This window comes from Hydra vulgaris, chromosome 15, assembly GCF_038396675.1.
Source record: "Hydra vulgaris chromosome 15, alternate assembly HydraT2T_AEP".
Classification (NCBI taxonomy): domain Eukaryota; kingdom Metazoa; phylum Cnidaria; class Hydrozoa; order Anthoathecata; family Hydridae; genus Hydra; species Hydra vulgaris.
The window spans coordinates 23501930-23515259 of record NC_088934.1 but is presented as its reverse complement, the minus strand read 5'-3'; the positions used below and the strand labels follow the sequence as shown (position 1 = coordinate 23515259).

Below are 13330 nucleotides of genomic sequence, written 5' to 3'. Positions count from 1 at the left end.
ACAATAATAATATTTACACAATAATCATTGTTCTGTGCGAAAAAAATATCATACTCAATTCATTTTTTGATATTTCTGGCACTCATATTAACAATAATAATTATAAGTTTTGTGTTAAAAATAATATTAAAAAATATATATATACTTTTGATTTTTAAAATTTAAAAGGTATTAAAGGAATGAATAAGTTTATTGTTTATCTATTATGTTTTCAAAAACATTTTATTTGCTAATTTGCTAAGTTTTTTTGCTAAATTTCTTATGTTTTCAATAACAAATAATTTTTATTTTGTTTGGTATTTGATTTTTAACTATTGATATGGAACCAATTTTTAATACTATGATTTGTTAGAACAATTTTCAATATGCAATTTTTATTGAGATATATTTGAATAAAAACTTCAAATGCCGAAAGGATTAGGCCGTGGGTTTTTTAGAGTTTTCAAATTTTCAAGATTAAACTAAAGATTTATACTTTCTACTTTTGTAAAAACAAGTTTCAACATTCACAATAAAGTTTATAAATTAAAAAAACAAATACACTTAAAATGTTGTATAACACAAATAAACACAAAGTTACACAAGTTGTTTTTGAATAAAAGCATTGCCTTAAAGTTATTTAAAAGATTAAAAAATTGCAGATTAAAGTTTTCACTTTTGAACAGACTTTATGGAAAGCCTTTAATATGTCAAGAGCAATAGTCCTTGTCTCATGACTTCAATCCAATGTGCAATAGTGCCTTACTGTTGTAATAGTTAACTAGCCTGCAGTGCAATATAGATTTTAATAGAAAATTAAAATCTATATTGATTGTCTGAGAGTTGGATTTATGATGAGATATAAGAAGTTTGTTAAAGAAACTTTGCTGATAATATAGACAAGGTTGATCAATAGTTACATAAAAATTGGAGCCAGAAGCCATTAGTTAAAGAGAAAACTGATTGGACAAACAGGCACCATTTTCCCGCGGAAAACTTCACAAGAAAAACTTACTTAATCTTCGCTTCTTCTTTTACTTCTTAGTTTAAAGAGTAATAAAGAGAGTGTTCTGAAGATTTAAAAGTTGTCTTGACTACAATCTATAGAAGTTGTTGTCTTGACTACAATCTATAGAAGAGTTTAAATGAAAAACAAATTTAACATTAGAAGCAGGAGTGATTTGGATGTCTAATAATGAATTAATCTGTTTATGGGCAAAGGAAAGAGGATGATCTATTTCATTCAAAAAACGATTAAAGAGAAAGTTTTTTTGCAAATTATTCTGTCTTATCCTTGGTTTAAACTTCTTTGTTGTTGCCAGGATATCTCAAAAATTTTTTTTTTTTACTAACTGTTCTTTAAATTAAACTCTTTTTAAAACTTCATATTTTAAAAGTAATTTTTTAATAAAATATATTCACAAATTATTATTTATTTATTATAAGTAATTATAACATTTATAATCACTGATTATATAGAGATTATATAAGCTTTTAAAAGTTTTAGTTATTTACATAATAAATCATTTCATAATAAAACGTTTATTTTGCAGTTATTATTTTTTTTAGAATTTTAAATAAATTCTAAAAAATTGTTTTTATTGCGCTTATTTTATTTAGAGTTAAAAGTTTTTTTATTAATTTAACTTGATTAAGTTGAAATTTAAATAAAGTTTGGTTTACCATTTTTAAATAAATTTAAATAGCAAATAATAATTGAGTTTTAAAGTCGTGACAAGTAATAAACGACATAACAATATTAAAAATAATAGATGTTTAATATAAATATTTGATATAAATATTTGGGTAAATAGGGGTAGAGCTAGGAATAGGCTTTCCCTATCCCTAGCTCTACCCCTGCTCTAGTAGGGGGTAAAGCTTTGGATTAGAGGATAGGGGATTTGTAATTGTGTAAAATAATAATAAAGATAAGCATGTTAAAACCAAAATAAACTTTTGGTTTTTCGTGATGGTTTTGGTTTTTTATACTTTTTTTTTCAACATCTTCCAACATTTTTCATACTTGATTTCTAAAATGTGATCAATAAGTTAAATGGACTCTAGTTATATGATATCTGCTATTCTACTCAATTCACAGGCATTAAAATAAGGACATGCCTTTGAATTAAATTAAACAAAACTGTTTTCAATACATTGAAGACAAATATCTTAAATATAATGCCATATCATATTTTCTGTTGGATTCAAGCATTAAAAAAAATTACAGTTTTATCTACATAGGGAAAAAAATTAGTGGTAAACCATTTACTGTTGAGCCTTTTTTTTTCAGATAGAATGTTCCCGAAAGAACTATTTATAACATGATATAACTTTAGAATATGCACATACTTGTATATTTGAATAACATTCATAACACAGCCCTCTAAATTAGGATCGGCATTCAGCAATGTCGACCTAACTGCCAATCTAAAAGTGTGTAGGGCCGAGAAATTTTTGCCAAACTCATTTCTATGTTTTATGGCAACCCTTTTGTGTCAATTTATTTTTGCTGACTTCTAACATTTTGAGATCTGAAATAAATTGCATACCTTAATTTTTTGAATTTCGAATTTTTCTGAGAGCTGATAACATAATATATTTCAAAAATTCTTCTTTCATCAAAATTTTTTTTTTTGCAAAATGAGATGAACTGCCTATTTTTCAATGTGTCAAATTTATTAATTCATCTTAATATTTATTTACATTAAGATGAATTAATAAATTTGATTTAAGATGAATTAGTCATGTTTTTTTCTTTTTTTTTTTTAATTATTGAACATCTCAAAAAATCTAATAACAAATTGCATAATTTTTTATCTTGATTCGTTTAATCTACTATAGTAACATTTTACAAGAAACTTTATTGGAACCACATCAACTAGTTTTTCTATCACATATAGCTTAATTTTGTTCCACTTCTCCCCATTAAGCACGAGACATGTCTTGTGCTTACTGGGTCTCTCAGATGTTTAATGATGTTTTTTCTCTGTTTAATACACTCCATAAATGTACAATTTGATTCTAGTAAAGTATTTCAAACTTTTATCTTTCTAATAAGCTATTTATTGATTCATTATCTCCCAAGTAAACCCATTCTCATTTGATTTTCATCTCCCTAGTAAACCAATTCTTGTTTTGTTGTTGATAACTATTTTTATTAAAATTTTAATTTTTTTTTTAATTTTTATTCAACTGGTTATTATTTTTTTAGACACAATATGTGACAAGATGCGAACTGCTATTGAGTGTGGAAATGTAGAGGAGGCTAAAGAACTTGTTTCAAAGTTAGCAGAGAAAGGGCTAAAACTGATTTTGCATATCCTTGAGTATTCAGACATTAATATTTCTGTTCCTGTAAAAATTGAAGGCCGTGATGGAAAGTCAATAACTGTAACTTTGCTTGTAAACCCCAATGAAACAATTAAAATGCTTAAGCTCAAGGTAAATTTAAAAATGTTGTAAAATTTAGTTTTATGATAAGTATTGTAAAAAAACTTTGTTAATAAATAAAAGATTACAATAATGGTGCTGGTTTTGGTTTTGACTTTGCCGAAGTTTTGGTTCTGGTTTCAAGTTGACTTTAATTCAACATTTTATTTCAACATTTTATTACAACATATTTTTTGGAAAGTTTTAGTTTCTTAAACTACCATTTTGATTTCTAAATTACTTTGTTTCTAAATTAACGTCTTGGTTGAACACTAACTAACATAGGTAAAATGGCTATGTTAGCTAGTGTTATATAAAATATAATATACAAAAATATCTAACATACCTAGATATTTTCTTATTCCATGCGGAAATATCTAACAGTTTTTTGGGGAAAAACACCTAACAAGGGCTTTTAGCATACTATGCAAGGTTATAATTATGTAATAATTATGTAATTATGGTTATAATTATGCAAGTGAATAACCGTAAAATAAATAGTAAAACCGTAAAAAAATATTGTACTAACACGATGATCATTGGTTTCATAATCAGTCATTGTTTTTTTTTTTTAAAAAGTATAGTTACAGTATTTTATTATATAGTAATACATTCTGATAATAATATATATTTAAACAAGGGTAACCCTAGTGAACTATAAGATATTGATGGCTATGCATTTCTAAACAGCACACGTCAAAATGGATTTCGCAGAGGTGTTATGATCTACATATTTAATACCGGGCATAACAATAAACCGGCATAGAAAGCATTTGTTTTAAAATGATTTTTCTGAATATAAAGAAGATATTATTTTGTGTCATTTCCCAGCATACACCTTTAAACACCTTTTCAAAAAGGTAGAACATTCTTTAAAAAAAGTACAAAGTTCTGCCTTAGGATTGAATATGTGATATTAAGGTAGGATATGTGATAGTAAAGAATAATTTTCTACTTTCTAAGATAAAAAATTACCTTCAAGGTAGAAAATTGTATTTAACTAATTGAAAAATCACTCTATTCAATAACATTTTCTACATTAGAAGGTAGGTATTTCTACTCTTTTTTTTTAGTGTTTAGTATTTCTACCTTTTTTTTTTAGTTTAGTGAAACCCCAACTTCTTTAACTTATTTTTAGAAAGACAGCTAAACTAGATTCAAAAGAAACAATAATAATTGAAAATCTCAATGTTAATTATTTGAAGTCAAATGATCATATTGAAATAAAACCTGTTTTATAGTTTCAAACAACTAATAAAAAGTGCTACAAGAACAAGATTGATATCTTTTACTTTAATTGATGTGATAAATGATATATAAATTCCCACATAAAAATCTTTTGTAATACCGATATCTTCCAGTGATCATGACCTGACTGGATGTATACACAAATCCAATCATGCTAAATACAAAACCAAAAATAATAAAGTGTAGACATTTTGTGATTGGTTATCCATTCTACTTTTATTAATGTAAACACATTCCCAAAAATTAAAAAAAAAAAAACATTTGAGGTAAACCATGACCATGGTTTACAGGTGAAGTGAAATACCATAAGAACATTAATTTCGTAAATCAAAGTTAGCAATTGACCAACAACTTTTTAAAAACAAGAGATATGAATATCATGCTTTTATAAAACATTAAAAGCAGAACTATTACCAAAATATACTACAACTTTTTAAAAACAAGAGGTATGAATATCGCGCTTTTATAAAACATCAAAAGCAGAACTATTACCAAAACTACACAAATTTAACTATTAATCAAACTATTACCAAAATAAACAAATCTGCAAATGAACCAGAAAGTTTGTGACGTCAAATTAAAAATATTTTAAAAATAAATCTTTCCAAAACAAAATCTTCAACCACCACAAAGTTTATTATTAACTCATCTTTGACCTATGAACTTCGTAAATTATTGTCTTCTTTTTGTGATGACGTTAATGATTAACAAAACTAGCTGCAATGTTGTTTGTGAATAACATTAAGAAAAAAGTCAATAAAGGTTTGAGCAGTATTTTTTGATCTAAGTAAAGCATTTAACACTTATGTTTGTGATGCTAGTTTAAAGATTACCTATTAAACAGGCCTCATTTGTTGTTAAAGCACGTTTCTGAAACAGGTAAAGTTGTATGTGGTATACCTCAAGTGTCAACATAGGGCCCTATTTTTTTAAATCTTCTGCAGCGGTACGCATTTTCCAATCATACCCTCTTTTAACCTAATGTGGAAATCTTTGCCTTAACCTACTGAAATCCAAAACTGATAAGCTAGACTCGTTGCGTACAGGTGCGTCTCATATAATAAATGTAAACAAATGTAAACTTTGAAGTGTTCAACCATGCAAAACTGCTTTGAAGTGTGTTCAATCATGCAAAAGCAACAAGCAATAACCACCACTTAATTAAAGTTCAGAAAATCTGATTTAAATATGCTAGAAGGTCCTTCTATGGTGTCCATCACATTTGGACCAGCGGTAATTTTTTGTAAATATTGTGTAAAAACAAACTTTAAAGCAAAAAGATAAAGAAAGGTGCAATGGTGCAAAGGTGCAACTCGACAATGTAAAACTTGCATTTTTCCTTGACAAAGTATTATGCGAAACAAAGGTTGTACATTGATAACTGAATCGTAATAATTTCTAAAGTAATTTATCCTGTAATATATATATATATATATATATATATATATATATATATATATATATATATATATATATATATATATATATATATATATATATATATATATATATATATATATATATATATATATATATATATATATATATATATATATATATATATATATATATATATATATATATATATTTGTCAAATAAATAAATAGATAAAATAAACCTCTTAACTGTGGCATTTAAATTTAGAAATTGTGTTGTTTTTATGGCAAAATATTTGGTCAATTTTTTAACATGATTAACTGTTATCTGCTTATTATTGCAAAAATAGTAGAAAAATAAAAGTGCAAATTTAATAAAAATAAAAATTTCTACATTTTAAAGGACTTTTCTAAAGAATTATTTTTTAAAAACTAATTTACTTGTGAAAAAAAATTAATGGAGTTCTAAAGCGCGGGGAAAAAATAGATGGTAGAGAGGCTCAAGTTTGGTAGATATGGTCCGACTATGTTTACAATACGCTTTTGGACCTCTAGAAGAGAAAGAACATCATTAGAAGAACCAGCCAAATATAAAAAAAATATTCCATACTGCGATAAATTTGTAGTGGTAGCAAGCAAGTGTCTTTGTTTTAAGTGTAATGCTTAGAGAATGGAATCAGAAATACGATAATGGGGAGCACAATAAAGAGATGCAACCTTAGCAGATGCTGTTTTTGCAATTGATTGTATAACTTTAGCAGATTTTTTAACTTTGTAATTGATTATATATATGGTTTCCATGAGAGGTAAGTAGTGAACAATAATCCAAGAATACATAAAAAAGTGGACTTAGTGAGAGGGTTGCCATTCATTAATATAGGAATATTGACAATATTGCAATAGTTGTTTGCAGTTAAAGCTGTTAAAGAAGAGAGATCAGATTCAAGATAAGCTGCCTGACAAGTAATCAAAAAGAAATTTTTTTTTCAAGAGTATAAATTTGAGTCATTAGCAAATAGAGCCACTTAAAAAAATCAATGCATTTTCACTTTATCATGTTCAAACTTTAAGTACTACTTTGAAGTGATTAACCATGCAAAAATGCATTCTTGGTTTATCATGTTCAATAGAGCCACTTTAAAAGTTAGGTTGTTAGGAAGATCATTAATGTAGATAAGAAACAACATAGGACCAAGAATAGAATCTTGAGGTTTTGTGATTATAACCCAGAACTTAGCTTGAGGTATCTCAGAGTTACTGGAAATGAGTGTTGAACTTAGAGAATGATTACTGCGATTAGAAAGAAATGTTTTGATAATCTCAAAAATTTTCCTAGATACACCATAAAAAGCAAGCTTGTGAACAAGATCAGCATGCTCATGACATATCAAAAGCTTTTAACATGTCAAGAACAATAGCCTGTACTTTGCTACCTCTATCTAATGCACAATCTTTCAGTTAGAGCAATTAGCAAGTCAGCCGAAAAGATTAAAAACTGTATTGATTGTCAGAGGCTCAAGATGTTAGAAATTTGTTGAATAAAGACTCAAAGGCCTTGCTAATAAAAGAGAGAAGAAATATTGTACTATTGTTGAAGGGGTCATCGTGTTTTCCTGATTTTTTAAAAATTGCAACCACAATGATGCCATTTTCCAGTAGATAAAAAAGTTATTAAACAAACACTTATTAAGAGTTATTGAGTCAGATATTAAGGTTATTAAATAGTTTAGAGAAAATTAAAGAGAGAGTTCTAGAAAATTGAAAAAAGGTTTAAAGAACACTTTTGTAATACGATGACAAAAATGATATCTGGACCACAAGCCGTAGAAGAGCTTAATTGAAAAATGACTTTAGCAACAGAAGTCAGAGTAATTTGGATGTCTAACAATGGGTTAACCTGTTTAACTAGAATGGTAGGAAGAGTATGACCATTAAATTTCCAAGTCAAGTTAGAGAAAAAGTTTTTTGCAAAAGTATTCTGCCTTATCCTTTGGAGAGGTAATAAGATCAGACCCATGAACTAAAGATGGAATTTTTATTTATTAATTAAAGATTTTCCAAAAGTCTCTAGAGCTTATCTGAGATAAGATATGAGAGTTAGTAAACTGGGAATATTGGAGCTTAGCATTTGACAGTCCTTTTTTACATTGATTTCTTGCAATAATAACATAGCATTTGTTTTCAAGAGAGTTAATCCTGTGAAAAAGATTTAAAAAATGGTTATGATTTAATATAGCAGCTGCCCAAGAAGGTGAAAACCATGGAGTAGATTTAGACTTGACTTATTACCCACAAAAATGGATCCAGTAGGTTACAAGTGTGATAAATTAGAGATTACTAGAAACAAGACCCTCACACTAACATTAGCATTTGACCAAGCAGTCTTATTAGAGTTTGCGCAAAAGCACTCTGAATAGTATTAGTCAAACATACTTCAAATCAATGTAATGCATAATGCATGAAAACTGATAACTGATAATCTTCACTACCAACTACAAATCACTTCTTTAGAAACAATCACCATCCACGTTAGTAAGTGACCGGTGTTGAATTTTGACAGGGGCCAGTCCTAGGTTTGATATAAAATAGCCAGGGCCAGGTTTGTGACTGGGGCTGCATAAACATTGATACATCCTAAAGTATATTTTTTTATTCAAAGTTTATCATCATCAAGCTTTAGCCTCTCTAATATAAAAAATCTTGAGTATTTTCTTTCCTTAACTAAAGCTTGCTCATACCATATGTAATGCACTCTCTCCAAATTTTCTTACGCCTACCTCTACCAATTTCTCCTGAAGCTGCTACATCTATACATGTTGCTACCCAAACCACTTTAATTTTCTCTGAACGTTGTTCGATACGACCTTTTTTCTTATCTCTGTTTAAGAATATGGCTCTTTTTCTTGTCTTGTTAGAGTCATACCACACATCCATCTGATCATCATCTTCTCTTTCGGAAAACACCACACCATATAAGTACTAAAGTTTATACAATTATGTAAAGATATTGTATTCCAGCATCTAAATAAATAGCCAACATATATGTTTATATCCATATATATCCATATTATGTATGCATAACTGTGCCTTTTACCTAACCTTCTGGATCCAAGCAGGAATGGAAGCTTTTATTCCTTCTTATTGGTTTTAAATCAAGCCTCTAATTTGACTCTTGAATCTAATGGCCATGCTCTTCCTGCCATTCCAGTTAAACAGATTAACTCATTGTTGGACATTTAAGTCACTTTTGCTTCTGATGCTAAAGTAAATTATCAATTTTAATCTTCTACGGCTTGTGGTTCAGACAATATTTCCATCATAATCTTTCAAAAGTGTTCTCCAGAATTGTCTTCAATTTTTGCTGAATTTTTGCTTAAATAATTGATTTAAATATTTAGAAAATTTAAAATAAACAAAAATCACTTTAAGTGCATAGAGTTTTTATATAAGAAGAATTAAATAGTAGACAGTAGTAATGGTGGGGGGTCCTCGGGATTGAGGGAAGGATAGAAAGGGGGGAAGTTAGTTGGTATGTTATTGATATATGTATGATATAATATGATTATAAATAAAACAGTACGAATAAAAATAAACAAAAGCGTTTTTATTGAACAGGTTTTTTCCTTATGCATTTCCCAAATTAAATTGTTCGATGTTTTAAAGTACTGCTTATATAAGTAGCTTCTTATAAGTACTTAATTTCAGGTCAGGTTTAGGATAATTACGATCACTCTGCTACTGATAATATGTAACCCAATGCTACCTGCCCCATGTCCTGCTACCTTGTAGGATTTGCTTTTCTAGGTGAAGGCTCTTATAAATAAACTCTAACTTGAATTTTCCCTGCCTTGAGGCTCTTGGTTTAGTAAAGGCTAAAGAATGTGTCTTGATAAAATACTAAACTTGGGCAGATGTTAATTGAATCCAGCTGAAATTCCCTTGCTTTGGAGATCTTGGTTGAGTAAAGGTTAGAGATAGTGTCTTGATAAAAAGACTCCTCTTGGGCAGATGTTAGCGACATTCAGCTACTGTCTTGTAGAAGGTCTCACATGCCAAAAAACCACTTCCTCTATTAGGCTGGCACAAATGTAAACTTGTGTTACATTGTTTCATGTCAAGGATGATGAATGCTGGATTTTCTTGGCTCTGATCATAGAATTTAGCTTGTGCCTCATTGATAGTGGTTATGCAACCCTTCTTGTTATCTTCTAATGAGGGTATAGCTCTAAAACTCAGTTTAATGGTTCTGAGGCCGGCTGGGAATAAGGTTTCTTGAACTCTGTAGTAGCTCTTAGAGAGGCTGATTCCACCAAAAGTTTTAAAATATCAGAGTATTAACAGTGTTAAGTTGTGCATGGATGGTGTCCCTGATAGTGCTTTTGGTGTGCATTAGCAGGACTAAGACAACTGGGTAGCTTATAGCTTGAGATACCATGCTCTATCTATCAATGAATAAAGTTTTCTTTAAACTTTAACCATGCCCAAAGTAATCAAAAATATTAAACATAAAAAACCATCGTCACCACCTAACTGCTTCAATATATCTTTCAAAAATATTCCCGGTCTTCGAAGTAACTTTACTAACAGATCTCAGCATTGATGGCTACTATCTATTGATTTGTAAAAACTCCAATAGTAACATGCTTGGTTTTAGTGTATTTTTCTAAATTTGGGTGCATTAATTCACCTATTTTTTGAGAAATCAAGTTTAAATTATCTGACATTCTGTTATGTGCTTCTGCTTTGCACCTCTTCACTCTATTATCTTTCTCTTTGTTCTTTATTTTTCTTTTTCTTCTCAAGACTGCACTCATTTGGATGATCAGATAGTTAATTTTGTGACTCATTTTCCAGACAGCCCTAATCATTTACCTTTACTTTTTGATTTGTGTCTTGTCTCTGATCCTACCTAATATTTAGGTTCTCCTTGTTCTTCTTTAGGTAGTTCTTCTTGGTTGTTCTTCTTGGTTGTACTTCTTTAGGTAGTTCTAACCATGTAATGATCTCTATTAATCTTTTATCTTCTTCTTTGGGCTCACCTTATCACCACACTACTTACTACTATCCTAAAGCTTACTGTAATTCTTTTTGTGGTTTTCTTTGAGATGGTCCTTGGGCTGATGTCTTTTTTTCTCTTCGATGATAAATGCACCTTCTAGGTAACCTCCTGAATCTCCTGGGATTAAAGCTTTTACTTCTTGTTAAATCTCATTCTACTCTACACGGTTAGCACGGATCCTGATAATGCCTACCTAGCTGACCCAAGAGCGCCACTTATACGGAAAGATAGCGTACACATCAAAGTACCCTGTGATGCAAATTTTGAAATCTTTTGATTTTGTCCGCGGAAAAATTTTAATTTGAATGTTCAAATTGAGTAAATTTTTGACTTCATAGTGCGCCAATAAAAACACTTGTAGAATATGAACCACTCTATTTAGTTTGATAAAAATTGGTTTAAATGTAGCCTATAGCCACACCAAACTCTTGACAAAGTTTCAGTTTTATTGGTTGACTGGTTTAGGATTTATGGCAGTTTTAGTTTAAATTTTGTCAGTTTTTTGCTACTTATACCTCAAAGCATTACCAATTACTTTGATATTCGGTCACTATTTTTAAAATAATGGTTGCATGAGTGTTCTACTATGTAATACCAACAATTTGTATTATAAATATTTTATTGGTACATGTACCATTTTCATTTTATAGACCAAAATATTGATTTGCTACTTAAAGCGTGGTTTGAATCCGTCGATACGGCTTTCAAAGTGTGTGAGGGGGGGGGGGGGGGCAACATCTCTATTTCTATATAAAATACAACATTTCTGAAAAAAGAGCCTGCATTTCTCAAACAAAAGGTCCTCAAAAAAAAGAAAGTGGGTAGGCCATGGCCCCCTGGCCTCCTGCCCATGATTGCATAGCGGGAACATATCAACATTTCCTAAATTATAAACTACTGCCAATATGCAAAAAAAATCTCATCTAAATTGACATTAGCTGTGACAAGTATTATTAATTTAATAAGCGTGACAATTATCACTAATGTAATTTCCTTACCAAAGAAAGAACTTTTTAAAAATTATTTCCTTGTAATTTAATATTTCCTCGATTAAATCAAGTAAATGTTTCCTTGATTTTAATAGTTTTTAATTAATAATATGTGTTACTATGTTAAATGGATTGTTATCAAATATAAATTTAGGTTAAATCTTTTAAAAGGCAGGTTTAGTGAAGTCAGATTTAGTGAATTGCCACAATGCCAAATCAAGCAAAGATTCATGATGAAAATCGAAAGTTTGTGTGCTTGCTCTGTTTGAAAAAATGTTCAAGACAGCTTACTACTTTCCAAGCAGATCGAATATACCAACTGTACAAGATAAAGATCAATATCAGTGATACTCAGGTACCAAAAGGATTCTGTAAATCCTGTAGAACTACTTTGCGCAGGAAACAAGAGAGGAAAGAAGTTGAACTCCCTCCTCTGTTTGATTTTAAATCAATACAAGTGAGACCTGAAACAAGAAGCACAATGTGTTGTTGCCTAATATGCCGAATTGTTCGTTCAAAGCTGCAAGAAAAACATCCTCTTGTAGAGCAAACCACTATTGAGAAAAAATCAAATGTGCGTTGCAGCACATGCCTCAGCCTTTTAGGGAAAGGTTTGCCCCACCAATGCCCTCAAAAAATGTTCAGGGAAAACCTTGAATCTTTAGTAGCAAATGATGCCAAAGCAGCTGAACAAATTGCATCTCTAGTTATTTTAAATAAAGTATTATCTCTGGAAGGAACCATTCTACTTGCTAAAGCATGCGGCGGGCCTCCATTTTAATTTTTACATATATATTAATGTAAAGTCTTGAAATAACACTAGATAGATTTTAGGAAGTATATTATTGACAAGTTTCTAATTTCTTTAAAAGTGTCTAATTTCTTTAAAAACTAAGAATTTAAAAGTTTTACACAACCTTACCAAACAAGGTTTATTGTAACTATAAAATATGTATGTTTTGGTTTTAGGTCAAAGTAGTGCTCAGCCACCATCAAGTGCTCCAAAATTGGCCACTATAGTCTTTGTAAATGTACAATTAAGTACGGGCCTATCAAATAACGGATTAAAGAAACTTGTTAAAACTGTAAACCAAACATCAAGCAGCAAGATGGTAGAACCAAATTTCTACATGAGTTTTCTAAGAGCAGGTAAACACTTGAGCAATTTCTTCACCTGCAGTGAATTAAAAATCACGGACGGAAAAGGAGATTCTGGTACAGTTCGGGTTGTTGCTCACTGCAATGATTTA

The 13330-nt window shown here is 29.6% G+C and overlaps 1 protein-coding gene across 2 annotated transcripts in view; it reads left to right on the top strand.

The window, feature by feature from the left end:
• LOC136072075 (ranBP-type and C3HC4-type zinc finger-containing protein 1-like) overlaps positions 1–13330 on the top strand; it is a 73253-nt gene that overhangs the window by 19964 nt on the left and 39959 nt on the right. For both annotated transcript variants that reach the window (XM_065820253.1, XM_065820252.1), the window contains exon 4: positions 3191–3420. In XM_065820253.1, coding sequence (XP_065676325.1) covers positions 3191–3420 — 230 coding nt within the window. The remainder of the gene's footprint in view (positions 1–3190; positions 3421–13330) is intronic.